This window comes from Panthera tigris, chromosome C2 (genome assembly GCF_018350195.1).
Source record: "Panthera tigris isolate Pti1 chromosome C2, P.tigris_Pti1_mat1.1, whole genome shotgun sequence".
NCBI classification, from domain to species: domain Eukaryota; kingdom Metazoa; phylum Chordata; class Mammalia; order Carnivora; family Felidae; genus Panthera; species Panthera tigris.
In genome coordinates, this window is record NC_056668.1 from 18,202,337 (window position 1) to 18,224,490 (window position 22,154).

The 22,154-nt window shown below is 37.4% G+C and overlaps 1 protein-coding gene across 1 annotated transcript in view; it reads right to left on the reverse strand.

Annotated features, from left to right (window-relative positions):
- Window positions 1–6,837: 6,837 nt before the first annotated feature.
- LOC107180831 overlaps window positions 6,838–22,154 on the reverse strand; it is a 99,347-nt gene continuing 84,030 nt past the window's right edge. Inside the window, exons 3-4 of the mRNA XM_042998318.1 lie at window positions 10,653–10,690; window positions 6,838–6,947 (exon numbers count right to left, since the gene is read on the reverse strand). Coding sequence (XP_042854252.1) covers window positions 6,868–6,947; window positions 10,653–10,690 — 118 coding nt within the window. The 3' untranslated portion in view covers window positions 6,838–6,867. The remainder of the gene's footprint in view (window positions 6,948–10,652; window positions 10,691–22,154) is intronic.

Here is a 22,154-nt window from a genome sequence, read left to right on the forward strand (position 1 = left end):
ATTCTTCAGAGGAAATGAAAAACAAGGCAGCAAGCTTTGTATTTCCTACAGATTCTTGCCTCCAGCTATGATATAGTTATCCAAGCTTCGTAGCTTGGGCAAGATCACAAAGGAGTCTGTCTGCAAAACGCCTCTACCGGTCAGGCAGGGTCACTGAATTATAGGATAGGAGCCAGCCTGAAGCAAAATTTGGAAACCAACAAATTTTGTCTTCTGCACTGTATGTGCCACACGCATGTGCACAAACCTATCCTTGTTTGGAGTCCTTCTTTCCACTCTGTGGCTGTAAAGCCCCCCGTCCGGTATCTGGGCAGACTGTCACACTCACCCAGTTGTCAGAATTGGCCCATCACAGTTCATGCTGCCTTCTCAGTAATAGCTCAACCCATGTGACTTCTGTCACTCTTCCCCTTGTCTGTCCCCAGTCTCCAACCAGTCTGGGGAATCACTTTGTCCTTTAAAACAAATTTGAAGAGTTGACTGAGTATGAAAATTGGTTATGGGGTTTCCTTCTCCAGGCAGCAGACTCAGATTAACAAGGGCCTTCCAGAGGTCATGAGTAGGTCAGAAGTATGGTGACAGCCATGAGGACAGGGCAACAGGTACTGGTGTTTGACCAGTAGTGGAAATACTCTGGGGCAGGCAAGCCTTTTGAGTCACCCATATCAACAGCCAGCCATTCTGACTTGTAGTGCAAAGCCCTGTTCAACGGAGTAAATGTTAGTTAACTATAAGAATAATTAAGCAGCATTTCGCTGGAGTTTTGGGGGGCAGTAAAAAGGGAAGAGGAGGCAAGAAATGGCACGGAAGCCTAGAATCTGAGACGATGGGAATACCCAAAGCACTGCATGGAAATAGAAGGTCAACTCAACAGGCCATCCGCTGACTCTTTCCATTACACCATGTCTACAGTCAAATTGGAGACTCACACAGTCTCATGTGCCCAATGGTCCTCACTGGGAGCAGCTAAGTGAGGAAAAGGATCAGAATCCTCAAAAGGACTCAATGAGCCATCTTCTGAACTTCTTCAGCAAAATAAGAGTCTCTGAGACAAAAAAAAAGAAAAGAGAAAAAGAAAAACTGACTGCTCCCTGGGAGCCCTACGTGCTACTCAGTCTCTTGATCTTCTACCCCCAGTGAGAACGGGCTCTAGTCGGTTTCACAGGATTCTCCAAGGCATAAGACAGGTGAGCTACAGATGCTAAGTTGAAATATGAAACATCAGTGCCATCCCATAATCTCACAACATGGCCAAGATAATGGGTTCCCATCAGATCAGGCATTTCCTACAAAAGCTACTGAATAAAAGCTATCAGGTCATGGTTTTCTTTCCTCCTCACCATTTCACTTAGGTCTTTCAGGACCAGAAGGTCTACCAGGATGTACCCGAGCAAATGTCGCCCAGAAATAGTGAACCCAGGGCAAGCTGATTCATACTTTTTGTCAAGGATACTTTAGATCATTTGAAAGTAAGAGGGGTCATTATGTTGCATTTTCTTGTTCACAGTGAAGCTACAGGACACAATCACTCAACCTGCCTACTTGCTGTCTGGTTCAAACAAACAGCATCACCTGGTAGCGCACCAATATTTTTAACTCTTTCCTAGTCGGCTGCCTTTTCCTTCTCTCCCCTCTCCCATCAACTCAAAATTTATCGTTTTCTTGAATCTCTCAATCCAAATATCACCCCCTTTAACTCCCCAGTGACTCACTGGCGCATAAGTAACAGTGTTTACGCATGTGCGTCTCTACTTCTCCAAAATGCCTTCCTTGTTATATCAAAGACATGACCTTTGAGCTTGGCACTTAGGGAACATTTAGTATTACTCGTTGAATAAAGGAAAGGTCCCCTTCCCCTGTCAGGGGCTTTGCACTTCCCCTGGAATTCTTTTCCCACAGCTTTCTGGATGTCTAGCACTGTCTCATCCCGAGGTCTTTGACTCAACTGTAACTTTTTATTGATATTTCTTTTCTCTAAAGAAGCCCTCGGCCCCAGTCACTCTCTTAGGCATCGTATTATTGATTTTCTTCATAGCAAAGGTTACAATCTGTATTTATCTTATTTCTTTTTATTTTTTTTATTTTTTTTAACGTTTATTTATTTTTGAGACAGAGAGAGACAGAGCATGAGCAGGGGAGGGTCAGAGAGAGAGGGAGACACAGAATCTGAAGCGGCCTCCAGGCTCTGAGCTGTCAGCACAGAGCCCGACGCGGGGCTCGAACTCACGGACCGTGAGATCATGACCTGAGCCGAAGTCGGACACTTAACCGACTGAGCCACCCAGGCGCCCCGTGTATTTATCTTATTTCTTTCTGTTCTTTTTCAGTAATGCCTGGCTTATGAATTATCTGAGAGCAGGAACCTTGCAAGTGCTATTTACAGCTTCCTCCTTAACACCTAGAACATAGAAGGCATCAGATTTTTGTTGAAAGGATGATTACCAGGTCTGGGTTGACAGCAGTTTTGTATTAGGACTTTCTTCCCAAGACATAAACTGAGAAATACCAGACATCCAGCCAGTAGTTTCTCCGTGTGAATGTTTTTGCCTCCATGCTAGGTCTGCACTTACTTGTTAGGCCTGTGAGCTGTGACACTTGATACAACAACATAAATCTTACTAGCCTATCTGTGCAAATGGCTCTACATAGGAACCATGGCAAACCCATCAGCCGAGGTCCAAATTCATGTTGGACGTGTTTACCAGCCAAGTGGTACACAGCTGAAAAGAATGCTGAAGATTTTCCTTTTAGACACATATAATTCCAAGGAGGCTTTGGTTTATTTTGTTCTCATATATCCATCTTTTTTTTTTTTTTTTGGCAGGGGTTAGGGGGAGCAGAGAGGATTTGGTTCTTCCATCAAAAATGTCTGTTAAGTCTTAAATTTAAATGTATTTAATCTTGTTCTAAACTTCCACAAGAGCAGTAATGTTTTTAGGAATGAAAGTTATATCTATCTACATGTCAGGATTACTTACCACACTAAGTATTTGAATAAATTTGCCTGTAAATCTCTGCATGTACACAGAGGAGCCTTAAGAAATCTAGAAAAGTGCACCAATATTTTTCTTTTTGCAAACTTTATCTTATTCTAAGTGCTTTGATGCTTTCTAATAATGGCAAATCTTATTTTAATGACACAACCCTCCAGATAACGTCATCATGAAAACTGACATTTTTAAAATTCTCTTTAGGACAAAGTTATGGCTTTGGAACATATGTTCATTTCCCTTAAGAATATAACATATCTTGGGGCACCTGGGTGGCTCAGTGGGTTAAGTGTCTGACTTCGGCTCAGGTCATTATCTCACGGTTTGTGAGTTGGAGCCCCACATCAGGCTCACTGCTGACAGTGTGGAGCCTGCTTGGAATTCTTGCCTGCTTGTGATTCTCTCTCTCTCTCTCTCTCTCTCTCTCTCTCTCTCTCTCTCTCTCTCTCTTTGTCTCTGTCTCTCTGTCTCTCTGTCTCTCTCTCAGCCCCTCCCCTGCTCAAGCACTCTCTCTCTCTCAAAAATAAACAAACATTAAAAAAAATATATAACACTTTTGATAAAGAGAACATGTTTTTTCCCATGAAAATATCTTCCTGCTTCTATTTTGTATATACTTGTTGAACAGCCCATTTTAATTTTCTGTCAAAAGCTAATGTGGAAAACATATTTTGTTGTGGCCAAACAATTTTATTTCATTTGTCTTATTTTAATTTTTGTATGCAAATATCACAAAGCCAGTCAGTCAGGAGAAGTAAATTTGTGAGTGTTTTTATATAAACCATTATCTGCTTAAAAGTAAAAAGCAAAAACAAAAAGTAAAAAGCAAATTATTTGCGGGGAGATGAAAAGCCAAGAAATCTAATATAAAATACGACTTTATGTATAATTGGTCAATAAACATTCTAAACCAAGTAGGCATTTTTTATCAATCTATTTTGTCAATTAAATTCACTATTCTTATCAAAACCAGTTTATACGTCTACTCACCAGTGAGAGACAGACCATCAGTGATAAAGTCTCTCAACCACCCTTATTGCTACATTTCAGCCTTCCCAATAAAGCAAAGGCTCCCTAGCCTGGCATCCAGGGTCCTCAAGATACAACACGTGGGTCCTTTTCCCCTCACTCTTCCCCGCACTGTATTTTCTAGGCACAATGGACTATTCTCCATCGTCAGATCACTGGCACGAACACTCTGACTTCTGTGCCTTTCTGCATTATGTTTCAGGCTTTATAATTCCCAACTATCCAGCCCAGACAAACAATTAATTCCTCTGTGTCCCCATACAACTTGATATATCTACTTATCAAATTAATTGTTCACAGGTCTGCCTCCCCATCTCCCACCTCCCCAACTCCTCTGGAATAGCAATCACGTGGTATTAGTTTTTGTATTCCTAGTAACAGATCATCACGCTAGCATATTCTGAACAGTGAAGCACTCAAAAGTTGTCTGAACTTTGTTAAATTAATTGTTTAAATCTGCATTACTGTTTCTGCTTTGGTCTGATTTTGCCAACTATTGCCAAAGAAAGTTACAACTAATAAAAATACTATCTGTTAATTCTCGGAAGACTTAAATAATGGTCAGAGAAAACTATAGAATTTATATTGCTATGTATTTAAAAAAAATCCTGGGCGCCTGGGTGGCTCAGTCAGTTAAGCGGCCGGCTTCGGCTCAGGCCATGATCTCACGGCTTGTGGGTTCAAGCCCCGCGTCAGGCTCTGTGCTGACAGCTTGGAGCCTGGAACCTGCTTCAGATTCTGTGTCTCCCTCTCTCTCTGCACCTCTCCCACTCACACTCTATCTCTCTCTCTCAAAAAATAAACACTAAAAAAAATTTTTTTAAAGCCTTATTGACTGACTGTTATGTCATTTATCCGGGTGAATTGATCAATTGAGTATCTTCCACATTCTCTTTAAAACAGAGGAGACATTATGTGCATTATTCTAAGAACTAGGGGGAAATATCAAAATCCCTTACTCCTTACTAATTCTTACTAATTTAAATAATTCATATTATGTGATTAATTCCCTGAACCAGGAGTACACTAGGAAATCAAGTGAAGATGAGTGTGTTTGCTGAAAGACCTGATGAAAACATTAAAAAGGATAAATTTACACCAAGAAATTATGCATCTATTATTAGCAATCTATGATTCATATCAGAGCAAAAGCATAGATCACATTAGCTGTCTCTGTCAATCTTCTAACATAAATTACATTTCTACCTCTGTTCAAAATGAAAATTTTGTCTCCCCAGTACAAACAGAAAATTGCATAAAATCTAGCTCTTTTTGCTATGGTCAGATCTATTAATATGGAGAGGAGTGATTTTTGTTTATGGCCATACCTTCATGTTCAATTTCACTGGAATATAAAGACACTGGTGGAAACACTGGGGCTCAGGGCTTTGCAGTGGCACAGAAGGTGAGGCTCTCTTAGGCCAGGCGACTGTCTTTGCCGCCAGTGTAGTTATAATGACAGATCACTCTCTCTAGGACTACCATTGCTACGTGTCTTCCAGGATTAATACATTTACTAGACAGCCAAAATGTTAAATCTTCTATGTTTGTACGTATGGCTGTGTACTAAGATTTATTTTTCTAAACGTCTATTAAAAGAGCAAGTCGAATGACTCTACCAACCTCTAAAAACTCTCCGACTGTGACACTGTGTACATCCCTAAATTAAAGACAATCTTTACAATCCCAACAATATAGGAATGAAATAATTTAAGGTATAGTTAGCAGAAGAATGGGTAGGAAGTTAAAACTAAAGTTTGGATGATGGAAAAAATTCTATATCAGAAATCTTACTAAATCATTACTATTTAAGACAAAAACAAAACTTCAAATCATTCTACATGCTGCAGAGGAATTAGCTATATATTTTTTTGTCAATATCAAGAAAGGGACAGAGATTCTGTAAAAGATGGAAGAAAGAAAACTCACATCTGTGGGAGTGTTTTCTCCAAAAGATTTACCTATTCAACATTTTGATTCCTCATTTATACATCCCACATCCTGTATTGAAAGAATAAGATTTTCAAATTATTTGAAGAATGGAGTAGCTAATATATTTCCATTTTTCCACTGCAGAATAAGAAAAGTAAATTTTCTCTAATGGGATACCAGCAGGACTGGTTTTGATTTTCAGAACATTGCTCAGCCATAAAAAAGAATGAAATCTTGCCATTTGCAATGATGTGGATGGCGCTGGAGAGTATTATGCTAAGCAAAATAAGTCAGTCAGAGAAAGACAAATACCATATGATTTCACTCGTATGTGGAATTTAAGAAACAAAACAAAGGAGCAAAGAGAAAAAAGAGGGAGAAAGACACAAACCAAGAAACAGACTCTTAACTACAGAGAACAAACTGATGGTTACCAGAAGGGAGGTGAGTAGGGGGATGGATAAAATAGGTGATGGGGATTAAGGAGGGCACTTGTTGTGATGAGCACTGGGTGTTATATGAAAGTGTTGAATTACTAGATTTTATACCTGAAACCTATTACACTGTGTGTTAACTAACTAGAATTTAAATTTAAAATTTTTTTAATAAAAATTTTAAAAATAAATAAATAAAAATTTTAAAAACTAAAAAAAATTGCAATAGTCAATCATTTGATTAGCTTAACCTTCTTTTGGACCAGTTTTTATAGGAAACAACATTCGAGAAGAGTGGTAAAGAAATAAGGCATGAAAGAATAAAGTAACAGTTTTTATTGTTAGTGTATACTAGTTCTTAAACTCTCAAAAACACGGAAAATAGCATAAGAAAAATCTACTTTAGAGAGAGGTCATAATGATATGCAGAATGTTACCAAATTGGATCCTGCTCATTTAAGACTATAACCTTGTGGCCTTTCTCAGAAGCAGAATTCAGCACCTGATGGTTGTTTCATATTATCTGTACATACATCAATGTGTAAAGACATCAAAGTGAAATCTGAAAATAAATAGCAAAGCATAATACATCAGTGTCTGACAGGATCTTTTTCCCATTATAGAAACTATACAATATCTGTAACCTATTTAGCGAGTTACTTTGGGCAAAAATTACACAGATGTGCATATACATACACACACTGACACTCACACACACACACACACACACACACACACACACACACACACAGACCACCCTTCTTTTTAACAATTGTTTTATATTCTAGGGGCGGCTGGATGGCTCAGTTGGTAAGAGCATGCAACTCTTGATCTCAGGGGGTCGTGAGTTCGAGCCCATATTGTGTGTAGAGATTACCTAAAAATAAAATCTCTTTAAAAATTTAAAAATTAAAAAAATAAATCTGTTTTCTATTCTAAAGTTTCTCAAGATCATAATACTATACAATGCTACTGCCCTCTCCTCTGGAGACTAGATAATAAGTCAGTTCATAGTGTGGATTTGGAAGTCAAAATACTCAAGTTTAAATCCCAACTCTTCCATTCAATATGTATGAACTTGGGAAATTTACTTAATGTCTCTATTTCTCAGTTTTCTCATATGTAAAATGAGGATTTTATCTATTCCTTATGGTTGTAAAGAAGTAGATTTTGAAATATGAAAACAATAGTCTATAAATATGAATATTGTAATAAAAGTAACCCCTTTAGTTCCTACTCTGAAATACTGTTAGAAATTTAAAAGTAAACAAAATTTTCATTAATGATGTGAAAAAGCCACAATTGGTTTATTTTCTTTTTCCAGATACGACTTGTAATTATTATCACAAATGATGTTTTCTGTAAGCAAGCTTTGATTTGTTACTTATTTTCTATGTTCAATGTTAGCTAATTCATTCATTTAATTACTTATTTAGAGGGGAAAAAATCCCAGCAAATAAAATTTAAATATGTTCAATATTAATAAATCTCTACTATCCACACACCAATCAAATTATTTTAAAACATAATTTGTTTCTAAAATAGCTACACTGTAATTACTGAACTTTAGGCTAAAATATGTTACCATTCCTTCATAACTTATCAGTCATTCATATGTTGGATAATGTCTTCCTAAGGCATAAGAAGAATTATAGGATCGATCTGGATTACATAGTTAACCAATACTCCAGTTTTGCTTTGTTTGTTAAGTCAATCATGTTAAGATATGGTGATAAGTTGTCTAAATTCCATTTGAAGTAGAAAATAATTGGTTCTAAGTAGACTTTGAAAAGTCAAATATATATATTGCAATCCCTAGACAACCACTACGTAAACTATATAAATATAATTGAAACTGGAAATCAACAACAGGTAGAAAGCTCGAAATTTTATAAGCATGTGCAAACTCAGCCAACACACTCTTAAAAAACCAATGACAGTGTGCCCAGATACCGGACTGGGCAGCTTTACAGGCACAGAGTGGATAACACATGTCATCAGGATTTGTAGAACACATCTAAGGCTGTGCTTAGAAGGTAATTTATAGAAATAAATGCTTATGTAGATAACCCTAGCTTTAAAAAGTCCCAATATACAAAAATTTCCTTTACCATAGTTTAAATAAATAATATCAGCCCCCAATAACACTGTTCAAATTTTAATTGCTACAATATATTTACTATGAGTAATTGCATGATGTGAAAACTCCATAAATCGCTACATAAATAACGGATGCACATCATGATAGGTGACCAATCAACTACTTCTTCCAAAGTTTGTCAATGATTGGTCACTGTACATCAGTTATTCAGTTCATGCACATACAGGAGAAAGTATAATTGTGTTGTCTCCTTGTCTCCCAGTGATAAACCCATCTGGCATTTTTTAAAATGTACAATCAAAAGAGAAAACTGGCCAACAAAGATGAATGTGTAACAAAAAATAAAGTAAAATTTGAATCCAACATAAATGGGATTACAGAGGAAATAGCTGGCCATGGAAATGTTGACCATGCTGCCATTCAAAAGGCTCTAAATATGCAGCCACATGAATTCACTAAAGGTGAGTGTGTTAACAGAAATGAGGACAGTGGTAGTGAAAACAGGAGAAAGATGCCTCAGAAGAGATGACAATGACAAAACTTCACATTAAAGGAACAATTGGAAATACTTTACAATATTTGAGGTACAAAGGATAAACTGTTGGAAACCAATCGCAACTTAGAAAGCAATGAGACAAACTGCCAAAGCACAGATAAGATGCTTGTTCTCACTGTAAATTATACAATGAGAAGCTCACAGTACTTCTATTGCATTTTTATAAACAAAAGACTTCAATTCTCAAAATTCATAATGTCTTAAATTGTGGCCTATTAAGTATTAATTTCACTTTTTTTTTCATTTGCCAAACATTTATAATCCACAGCAAGACATATTCTAATGTATTTACAAAAAAAAAATGTTAACAGTCATGGAAAAATCAAAAATGTTCCTATTGATTACTAAGATTACTTTGAACAGTTTGACCTTACACGGTCATTTTTATAGTGCAGCACTACCAGGCAAAGAAAGGACCACTTGTATTAGAAAAAAAGGAAAGTCATAACCCAATAATATAAGCTCCCACCTTAAATTACAAAAAGGAAAGCAAACAAAACCAAAGCAAGTATAGGAAAGAAATAATAAAAATGAAGGCAGAAACTAATGAAACAGGAAATAAAAGAAGGAAAAAATGATAAAGTCAAAAGCTCATTTCTTAGATCAATAAAATTGATAAATATCTAGTAAGTCTCACAAAGAAAAAAAGAAGGACAGAAATTACCAATATAAGGAATGAAGGAGAATATGTCATTACAGACCTTATTGACATTAAAGGAATCCTAAGATTATACTGCAAACAACTCAGTGCACATAAATGAGACAACTTAGGTGAAATAAAACAATTCCTCAAAAATGTATGCAAAATGAAATAGACCCCTGAATAGTCCTATACCTCTTCAATTTAATTTCTGGTCAAAACCCTTCTGAGAATGAAATATACAAGTATAGATGACTTCACTAGTGAATTCTATCAAACGTTTCAAGAAGAAATAACACCAGTTTAACACAGTCTCTTCCAGAAAAGAGGAAAGAAGGGGATATACCTCCTGACTCATTTTATGAGGGCAGTATTACCCTAGTATCAAAACCAAAGTGGGTAGGAAAAGAAAATGACGGACCAGTATCTTTCATGAAGTAGACACAAAAAGATCCCCACCAAAAAAAAAGCAAAACAAATCCAGGAATATATAAAACTAATACACCCTGACCAATTGGAGTTTGCCCCAGGAAAGCAAGGCTGGTTCAACATTTAAAAATCAATCAATGCAATCTATCATGTTAACTGTTAACACAGCCTAAAGGAAAAACAAAACAAAAACAAAAAACAAAACAAAACAAAAAAACCACGATCATATTAGCTGATGCAAAAGAATATTTGACAAAATTCAATATTAACTCATGATAAAAAAAAAACCCTCAGGAAACTAGGAATAGAATGAAATATCCACAATATGATAAAGGGCATTGATGGATAACCTACACCCATATAATACTTAATGGTGAAAGACTGAATGCTTTTATCCCAAGAACAGGAACAAAACTAGGCTGTCCACTCTCATCACTCCTATTTAATATTATACTGGAAGTCCTAATCAGAACAATAAGGGGTGTGGGGAGTGGGCAGTCAAATAGATCATAAGGAAAAAAATAAAATTGTCTCTACTCACAGAAAACATGATTTTCCATGCAGATAATCTCAAGGAATCTACGGAAAAAAAAAAGTCAATGTACAAAATTCAATAATATATTCCCATCTACTAATAAAAAATAAGCAATAAAATATGATTTCTTAATATACACATAATAACTGCAAAAAAATATAAAATCTATGTTCGTTGATTGCAAGACCCAATACAGCAAAAATACTAACTCTGCCCCAGTGAATCTACAGATAAAACACAGTTGCAATCAAATCTCCAGCAGGATTTTTGTTTTGTAGAGATGGACTAGCTGATTCCAAAATTCACATAGATGAGCAAAGCCAAAGTATTTTGAAAAAGAATAACAAATTGGAAGAATCACAATTGTTAGGCCAACAATAAAAATATACTACAGTGTCGGTGGAGAGATAAACATACACACAGTTCAATGAAACAGAATGGAGTTTAGAAATAGACCTCCACAGGGGCTCCTGGGTGGCTCAGTCGGTTGAGTGTCCAACTTCGGCTCAGGTCATGATCTCGCAGTTCGTGAGTTTGAGCCCCACATCATGCTCTGCGCTGACAGCTCAGAGCCTGGAGCCTGCTTTGGATTCTGTGTCTCCCTCTCTCTCTCCCCCTCCCCCACTCATGCTCTGTCTCTCTCTGTCTCTCAAAAATGAATAAATGTTAAAAAAAAATTTTTTTTAAAAAGAAAGAAATAGACCTCCACATATATGGCCAATTGATTGTCTTTGATTATCTCCTTCCCCCCGCACCAAATCCTCTGTGTTCTACCTATCTATCCCTTCCTCCTCATAACCCCTGGCAACCACCGATATTTTTACTGTCTCCACAGTTTTGCTTTTTTGAAGAATGGCATATAATTGGACTCATACAGTAGGCAGCCTTTTCAGATTGGCTACTTTCATTTAGTAATATGCATTTAAGGTCCATCCATGTCTTTTTATGGCTTGATAGGTCATTTCTTTTCAGCACTGAGTAACTGTCCATTTTTTAGATGTACCACAGTTTATGTTTCCATTCACCTACTGGACATACTGATTGCTCCCATGTTTCACCAACTACAAATAAAGCTGCTATAAACATCTGTATACATGTATTTATATGGACATAAGTTTTCAAGTCCTGCGGGTAAATATAAGGAACATAGCTGTTAGATTGTATGGTAAGAGTATGTGTAGTTTTAATAAGAAACTGCCAAATTCCTTCCAAAGTGTCTGGACCGTTTCACATTCTCACCAGCCATGAATGAGAGTTCTTGTTGCTCAGTTTCTATACCAGTGCTGCTCTCAGTGTTTAGGATTTTGGTGTTTACTGATACCACATTGCGGTTTCAATTTGCAATTCACTAATGACACATGATATTAAGCATCTTTTCATATGCTTATTTGCCATCTGTACATCTTTTTGGGTAAGGTATCTGTTCAAGTCCTTTTTTGTGGTTGTTAAATTCAAGTTAGTTAACATACAGTGTAGTATCGGTTTCATGAGCAGAACCCAGTGAGTGATTGCTTACAACACCCAGTGCTCATCCCAACAAGTGCCCTCCTTAATGCCCATCACCCATTTAGCCCATCCTCCCACCCACCTCCCCCCCAGCAACCTTCAGTTTGTTCTCTGTATTTAAGAGTCTCTTATGGTTTGCCTCCCTCTCTGTTTTTATCTTATTTTTCCTTCCCTTCCCCAATGATCATCTGTTGTGTTTCTTAAATTTCAAATATGAGTGAAATCATATGATACTTGTCTTTCTCTGACTTATTTCACCTAGCATAATACACTCTAGTTCCATCCATGTTGTTGCAAATGTCAAGATTTCATTTTTTTGATTGCCAAGTAATATTCCATGGTATATAAATACTACATCTGCTTTATCCATTTGTCAGCTGATGAACATTTAAGCTCTTCCCATAGTTTGGCTATTGTTGATAGTGCTGCTATAAACATTGGGGCATTGAGCCCCTTCAAATCAGCATTTTTGTATCCTTTGGATAAATACCTGGTATTGCAATTGCTGGGATGAACATAGTTCTATTTTCAATTTTTTGATAAACCTCCATACTGTTCTCCAGAAGAGCTGCACCAGTTTGCATTCGCACCAACAGTGCAAAAGTGTTCCCCTTTCTCCACATCCTCTCCAACATCTGTTGTCTCCTGAATTGTTCATTTTAGCCACTCTGACTGGTGTGAGGTGGTACCTCGTTATGGTTTTGATTTGTATTTCCCTGATGATGAGTGATATTGAGCATCTTTTTATGTGTCTATTAGCCATCTGGATGTCTTCTTTGGAAAAGTGTCTATTCATGTCTTCTGCCCATTTCTTCACTTCATGCAGTATTTACTTTTGGGGTGCTGAGTTTGATAAGCTCTTTATAGATTTGGGGTACTAACTCCTTATCCGATCTGTGATTTGCAAATATCTTCTCCCATTCCGTTAGTTGCCTTTTAGTTTTCTTGATTTTTCCTTGTTTAGGTCTTATAACGATTCTTTTAAGCTTATTTATTTTTGAGAGAGAGAGAGAGATAGAGCATGAGCAGGGAGGGGCAGAGAGAGAGAGGGAGACACTGAATCGGAAGCAGGCCCTAGGCTGTGAGCTCTGAGCACAGAGCCCGACATGGGGCTCGAACCCACAAACTGTGAGATCATGATCGAGCCAAAGTCAGACGCCCAACCAACAGAGTCACCCAGGTGCCCCTCTTTTAACTATTTTTTTTGAAATTAGACTATTCATTGTTTAAATGCTAGTTTTAAGAGTTCTTTGTATAGTTTGTATACCAGTCTTTTATCAGATATATATTTTGCAAACATTTTCTTCTAGGCTAGGGCTTGCTTTCTCATTCCCTTGAGCTAACAGGTTTTTACAAAAGGGCAAAGGTAATTAAACAGGGAAAATATAGTATTTTCCACAAATGGTTAGGACAATTGAACATACATAAGCGAAACAAAACAAAACACAACAAAAAACAAAATATAACCTCATTCAAATATTAATTCAAAATTTATCATGGATGTGCATATAAATATAAAACTGAACCTTTTCAAATAATAGGAGAAAATCTTCATTTCTTCAATAAGGAAAAAATTCTTAGATATTACACCAAAAGCATGATCCCTACAAAAGAAATTATAAATCAGACTTCACCAAAGTTAAAATGTTTCCCTCTTAAAAGACACTGTTAAGACGGGGTGCCTGGGTGGCTCAGTTGGTTGAGCATCCAACTTCGGCTCAGGTCATGGTCTCACAGTTCGTGGGTTCAAGCCCCACCTTGGGCTCTGTGCTAACAAACAGCTCAGAGCCTGGAGACTGCTTTGGATTCTTTCTGTCTCTCTCTCTCTTTCTCTCTCTCTCCCCCTCCCCTACTCATGCTCTGCCTCTCTCTCTGTCTCTCAAAAATAGATAAGTGTTAAAAAAATTTTTTTTAAAGACACCGTTCAGAGAATGAAAACATAAGCTATAGACCAGAAGAAGTTATTTGCAAGTCACATATCTGGCAAGGATTTGAATTTAGAATATATAAAAAACCCTCTAAACTCACCAGTAAGGAAACAATCCAGTTAAAAAATAGACAAAATGTTAAAAAAAAATAGCCAAAACATTTCACCAAAGAGGAGATACAGATGGCTAGTAAGTACATGAAAAGATGCTCAACAATGCTTATTAGCCACTAGGGAGATGCAAATTGAAACCACTAGAAGATATCACCCCATACCTATTAGAATGGCTAAAATAAACAATACTGACAATACTAAGTGCTAACAAGGACATAGAACATCTGTAATTCTTACATATTGTTGGTGATAATGCAAAATAGTAAAGCCGCTCTAAAAAATAGCTTGGCAGTTTCTAATAAAGTTACATATACTTACCATATCATCATTATGATCCAGCAATCCCATTCTTGAGAATTTACCCCCAGAGAAATAAAAATGTACGTTCATACAAAAATCTTTGCATGAATATTTATAGCAGTTCTATTGGTAATCAAACAATCCAAATGCCCTTCAATAGGTAATGAAAAACAAACTGTGATACATTCATAAATGCAGTACCACCCAGCAGTAAAAAGGATTGAGCTATTTGTATATCAAACAACTTGGATGAATCTCAAAGGCACTAAGCCTAGTGAAAGAAGTCAGTCTCAAGTTTACATACTGTACGATTCCATTTACATGACATTCTTTAAGAAACAAAACTACAGTGACAGAAAACAGGACAGTATTTGCCAAGGATTGGGAGGAGGGGAGGGAGGGAAGGGTGTGACTTTGTTCAAAGGGAAACCAAGAGGAAGTTCTTTTAGAGTGGTGAAATTGTCTCATCCTGATTATGGTGTGATCATACAAATTCATTCATGTGTTAACATGTATAGAACTGTACACCTAAAATAGTCAACTTTATGTTAATTTTAAATTTTAAATTTTTTAGAAGTTAATTCTTAGAAAAAGCAATGTTGGGTGAACTCATTTTAAGATGATCTTATCTTGAGATGTTTCTTTGAATAATTATTTTTATATCTTTTAGATTCCTATACATTTCTTTTCCAATTTTATCATAAACTATCTCTTTTTGCCCCTTTGTTTTTCCTGCTATTAGAACTTGCAGCTCATTCATTCTTGAGATACTTTAGAACTCTTTGTCCTTATATTTTAAAGAAAGCAGATATATGGCACCAGGACAGCATTCTTCAACTTTTATGACCATGGGAATCTGATAAGATGTGTGTCAAAAAAGATTTCTTATCTTCCCCCTCAGAAGTCATTTAGGTGATCTAGATTAGGTCCTTCAAAATCACCACATGATATGAATGCGGGTGTTCCAGTGACTGCTCTTGGAAAAGCACTGCACTAGAGGCATATAAAATTAAAAAAATAAGAACTCCTTTAGTCTGTTGAGAGTCTCTCTATAAAATGACTCATTGAGCCTGGAAATTGGTAGAAGACAACATACGTCCGACGAACTTCAGTTCTTATTTTAATCTAGAAGGTACTGGGGCGCCTGGGTGGCTCAGTCGGTTAAGCGTCCGACTTCAGCTCAGGTCACGATCTTGCGGTCCGTGAGTTCGAGCCCCGCGTCAGGCTCTGGGCTGATGGCTCAGAGCCTGGAGCCTGCTTCCGATTCTGTATCTCCCTCTCTCTCTGCCCCTTCCCCGTTCATGCTCTGTCTCTGTCTCAAAAATAAATAAAAAACCTTAAAAAAAAAAAAACCTAGAAGGTACTCATAGATTTGCCTATGAGGGTATAGACTTCATGACCAGTATTTGAGTAATGTACCGGCTACTTGCTGGAGATTGAATTTTTGAGTGCGATATATTAAGACTGTTACTCTGATAGAAACATCTCCTACAACTTTTACAAAAAATGGATCAAGTTTTTTCTCACCAGAAAAATATAATCACAAATTGTACTTTCTCCAAAGATTTAACCACAAGTTAACAGATGTGCATAGCAATATGTGAAAAAACAAAGCAACAACTGTTAGCAGTGTATTTGTTTACATATTTAAATGATACCTTGAGCCTTATAAAATGAATATATTTGTGTGTGCATGTGTGTATCAGTATACATATACATATATATACATGCAATATATATGTATGTACATACATGCATATACATACACTTGTATGTATATATAAGTGTTGTTGATAACAATTCTAGGTATTAAATACATTGAGCTAATCACTTTGTATTCATTTTCTTGTTTCAGCTTGGAAGGAACATATTATACTGTCACTTTACAGATGATAAAATCAAGGGCCAATTAAAAAAATGCTTACTATCCTATTTAATTACGTCAATTTTCTTGTTTTGATATTATACTACTACAGTATAGGAAGCTCGGTGATGGGTTCAAGGGATTATAGAATCCCTTAATTATAAGCAGATTATAGAATCTACTTTTGCAACTTCTGATAAGTCTGCAATGGTTTCAAAATAAAGAGTTAAGGGGCGCCTGGGTGGCTCAGTCGGTTAGGCATCTGACTTCGGCTCAGGTCATGATCTCGTGTCGTGGTCTGTGAGTTCGAGCCCCACGTCAGGCTCTGTGCTGACAGCTCAGAGCCTGGAGCCTGTTTCAGATTCTGTGTCTCCCTCTCTCTCTGACCCTCCCCCGTTCATGCTGTCTCTCCCTGTCTCAAAAATGAATAAACGTTAAAAAAAATTTTTTTTTAAATAAAGAGTTAAAATAAACTTGGCTGCATCCAAATATTTGAAGGCTTTCCAAAGCTAAAATAGGAAAATATGAAGAACTTGTCTTATCCTTCCATAATCCTCTCCGTATCTCAAACTAAAACTTAGAGACAGCTTTAGAAGAGAAAAGAAGTCTCATGTGAATGTCAGGGGAGGAGAAGGGCAGGGGCAGGGGATAGCAGACTGAATACCAGTAAGAGTCCTTGGCCTTGGTACTATTGAGTCTTTGGATCTCTTTGGATGATTTTATTTGCAAGTAGTAGAGGATCCAACACAAACTCACTTAAAAAGTAATGCACTGGCTTATGCAGTCTAGAGGACATTAAAACTTTCTGATATGATTTGTTAAGGACTCCAGACTATTTCTCTGTAATCCATTGAGCTCTGCCCATCCTGATGCATCAGCTTTATCTTGAGACTGGCTTTCCTCATAAGAGCAAAATATTTGGAGCAGTTCTAGGCCTCATATCAAGACATCACACCATCCAGGCGAGATGATGTTTCCTCTCCCAATTTCTGAATAAATGGCACGACCTACATCATGTGACAATCCTGGATTAATTATTGTGACCAGGGAGATGGGATCGCACTACAGGCTAGGCCAATTAGAATACACTTTGGAAGCTGGAGATCATATCAATTACCTAAATAGTTCAAAAAGATAAGGAATTTAAACAGAAATGTGTACTGATTTATTCTTGTTTCACTTAATAAATATAGCTGCAGCAATAGTGCTCATCCTACTTTTGCTTAAAATGTGATCTTTACATCACTCCCATCAAGTTGTAGTGCCCATGTCACCCTTTCTTTGAAGCTTGTTGGATCCAACCTTGTGACTGTCTTATCCAAGAGTATGGCAGAAGTGAGTTCATGTGACTTTCAAGGCTAAGTCACAAATGCCATCCATTTCAGCCTTGATCTCTTGGGGTTTCAGGTCTTGACATCTACCTGCCATGCCGTCAGGAAGCCCAAGCTTCCTTTCCAACCTAAGCAAAGGTATCCCTTCAACACAGAAAACCTGAAGGCCGCAATTCCATCAGGATCTCCCTTATACACTTTCCTAATACTGGCTGCTTTTCTTATAGACCCATTAAGACAATAGTGACTGATTAACTACTTGAATATTTATTCATTCACAGACATCATCTCCCATTAGAATTCAATTCCAGGAGGACATCAACTGAGTCTGTCTCATTCTCGTCACCCTTGCAGCTAAGGCGCCCATATTATGGGCAGTCAACAAATGGCAACTGAATTCAAGAAGAAATAAAACTTTGAAATTTGAAAGCCTCCAGAAGGACCATGGCTATTGTACTAAAGATTAAATGCTCATAAAGCTTATGTCTAAAGAAGCTGGGCACTCAATACTCATTTGCACCCAAAATTAGTTATCTGGCACCACAACCCTCTTTGTTGGCAGGAGGATCTTCCCTTCGAAGCCCTCTCAGAAAGCTCTGGAGTCTTCATCAGGATGTGTCACGTGCTGGTGGAATGGATCCAGTCTTTGGTCCAAGGACATCTCCATTTTCCTTTCTTTATCAAAACCATGATAGTGCCACACAGATGCTAGTCAGTCATAGACGGTGGCACTATTGGTAGTTTGGACCAAATCATTTTTCATATGGTGGGGAGGGGGGGACTGCCCTAAGTATTGTGATAGGTACAGCACCATCCCTGGCCTCCACCCACCAGACAGAGATGGTACTAATGTTGGAGAAGCAACAATAGCATCCACTGCAGACAAACTCACATTTCAAGAACAGCAGCTGTGCCTGCCTAACAACCATTTGGATAGTATTGACCAGAGAGATCTGTTACTTCATTCAAGTAACAGATCCACTCAATGACATATGCAGGGTGAAGGATGCTTTTTGCCCAATTGGCCAGCAAGCCATTTTCTTTTTAATAACTAGACAATTGAATCATTATTTCATTACATTCACAAGATGCCTTGAGAGAATGGGTATCCAAACATTGGTTAAATTTTGAGTGTGATTCAGACTGTGTTTACGTCGGTCTGGTGTGTTTCAAGGATTTTACTGTCAATTTAAAGAAATCAATCAATTAAAGCAACCAAATAACTTACTCCTTTTAAGAGGATTCATCAATAACCAAGGGCTAACACAATTACACTTTGTGTGCACAAGGTAAATTCAACCAGTTGAAAAGGTGGGGAGACTTGGAGAGTAGGCAAGTATTTTCTTTCCTCTGCAAGTTAACATATAACTGATTTATTACTCCGTCCTCCTCTGCTCTCAAATTCACTTGTAATTTTATCAGATCAACTGGGTGTCCTGGCACCATAAAGCTTCAATATATATTCAAGCTGTTTGCCCAGTAAATTAACTGCAATATTATAGAAGCATTTTTCATATGCAAATATGCACTCTGAAGTGTAGCAAACTGAACACCACCAGCAGTTTCCTCTAAAACTTGAAAATCAACTCTTAAAATTTATCTTCTTTAACCATCTGGTCATGATGCTAAATGACTTAGTAGAGAAACTGTTTCACATTTTTACTGGCTTGCGAGAGGGTGAATTTTTGTTTTCAATATTTTCTATGAATCTTGCGTTCAAAGGGACAAGTAGAAAGATGCTGACATTAGTATAAATTTCTGTAAAGCTCAGATACCTACTGTGAGTATATTGTACAGTATTTTTGATCTTCTAGAATTGTCCTTTTCCAAAGAATCCCATTTAATGTGTTACAGTTATTCTCTTCTAGCCACACAGTTCTTTTTTAAACAGTGGTTTTATACATACAAAGAGATCTTTTCTTTGTTTTTTTAATCTTCTGATCCTGATGAATTCATGGTCATCCCCCTCTTTAATTATACTGTGGCATCCTCAACCTGATTTTCTTTTGCCCGTTAGGTGCAAATGTTCATGCACATGCACTGAGTGGCTTTTATTTTTCAAACTCAATATACACATTATTTCTCCCAGGATTTCTGGATCAGGATGTTTTTAATAATTAGATAATCTTCACAGATTTGCAAAAAGAAATTTTGCTCCTTTGTTTCTCTCCAGATTTGGACATCAGGGAGAGCTTTGAGACTTCCTAGACCAGAAAACAAGAGTGCAAGACATTTTACTTATAGAAAAGGGAGTATGTCAACTGAGCAACTGTGAGAAGAAATATCCAAATGTAAGATTTTAGAAATTTCAAAACCACATCTTTATCTGTTTCTCTCTGACCTAAATACAGTCCTTTTCTAAATTATAATTTTTAAAAACGCAAAGCTAATTTCCTGAATCAACATAATATTCTGCAGCAGAAAAGATTAGGAACAGGCCTTCAAGAAGGCAATTTTCACCACCACAGCTATTTCCTTTAGCCATTTCCTCTTCTTTCTGCAAATATCCTTGAGAGAACTACAATACAAATTGTCTTGAAACGCAAATATATTGATTTCCAGTTAACGCCTTTTCTTCCTTATGTAACTTAATCTTTAACCAGAAAAGAAACGAGAAAGAAAAAAAGAAAAAAAAAGAAAAAGAAAAGTAAAAGGGCACCTGGGTGGCTCAGTTAGCTAAGCGTCTGACTCTTGATTTTGGTTCAGGCCGTGACCTCAATCGTGAGATGGAGCCCGTGCATGGGCTCTGTGCTGGGTGTGAAACCCGTTTAAGATTCATTCTCTCGCTCCCTCTCTCCTCCTCTTCCCTCTGCCCCTCCCCCACTTGCACATGCTCTCTCTCTTCCTCTCAAAATAAATAAATAATAATAATAAAGGAAACCACTGTTTTGCAATGATAGGTTTGTCTTATATTCTCGGGGAGAGATACAACAAGCAATTTAGTAATTACGTGACCAGAGAAGTTGTCATGCTTTTTCTTCCACTGAAATAACTAACTAACCCGAAGACGGCAAACTTCATGGTTCTGCTGCCATGAATTCAGCCCAGGAGAAACTCCTTTGCAGCCGCTGGTCACAAGGTGGAAAGACCTCTCTGGCCATCGGTATTCTGCACACACATCATCCAACCTGAATTGCACAGGAGCGGGCCAGCACCCCACTCCACCCCTGCCCGAGCACTACAATGACTTCACACGGACTTGTTTTCAGACCCTAAACTCTGCTCCAGTTTCTATTCATAACCTCTTCTCTTGTTTCCCTCCATTAGTAAGAAGGAGAACATTACAGTGTAAATCTCATGGAGTCGCTATAAAGGTTAAATGAGATTATACATCAAAGATGTATGACACATAAGCTTTACTTGAAAATAAATTCCTGGGGTGCCTGGGTGACTCAGTCGGTTAAGCACCTGACTCTGGCTCAAGTCATGATCTCATGGTTCGTGGGTTTGAGCCCTGTGTTGGGCTCTGTGTTGACAAATCAGAGCCTGGAGCCTGCTTCGGACTCTGTCTCCCTCTCTGTCTATCCCTTCCCCACTAGTGCTCTGTCTCTTTCTCTCTCTCTCTCCGTCAAAAATAAACATTAAAAATATATATTTACAAAAAGAAAGGAAATTCCCAATCTCACCTTTATTCATCAAAGATCTAGAAAAAGGTTGTTTTTCCTTGACGCCTTTTCCTGACCCATACGGAGAGAGTTGAGGAAAACGTTCAAATGTCAACTCTTCACATCATTCGAATATATGGACTCATTAATAATCAAACATCATTTGGTTTTCCATACAGCAAAAGGCATACCTCCAGCACCAAAAAATGGCGTGATAGTTTAATAAAGAGAAAGTTGGTTCTCTCTTAAATTTTTCTTCAAAAAAACACAATGGAATATTATAACAGGAAACATCTACAAAGCATTTACTCTCTGCCATGCACGCATATTGGTCATTTAATAATACTAGGGTCTTATTATTAAACCTACTTTAGAGAGGAGAAAATGAAATGACAGAGAACTTCATTTTCCCAGGGGCACCAAGCAAACAAATAGTAGAGCTGTGCTCGAGACCACATAGGATCTATGCTTTTAAATCTCCCCATGTGTGAGGTTTTATAATCACACCATTCTGATGCCATTAATGCTTAGCATTTGGTTCCTACAAGATGTGAACCAGTCCTTTCCTAAGAGGTATCTGTGCATCCCCTCTTGAGATGGCAAGAATCAATTTTCTATCCAGAGGTAAAAGTACATTTACAACACATCTGTACAGCTCTACCCGCTAACAGTTTGGCCTTGAGCAGGACAAAGGACCTTGAAAATAAACAGCTTTGATGACTTAAACCGTTTTCATGTTTATTAACAAAAAGCATTCACAATGTGTTCCTTTTCCTCTTACATTCACAATTAAGTATGCGAATTGCTGCAAATCTGTAGAAACTTGAAGCATCTAACACAGAAACTTCTGAAAATGGGGCA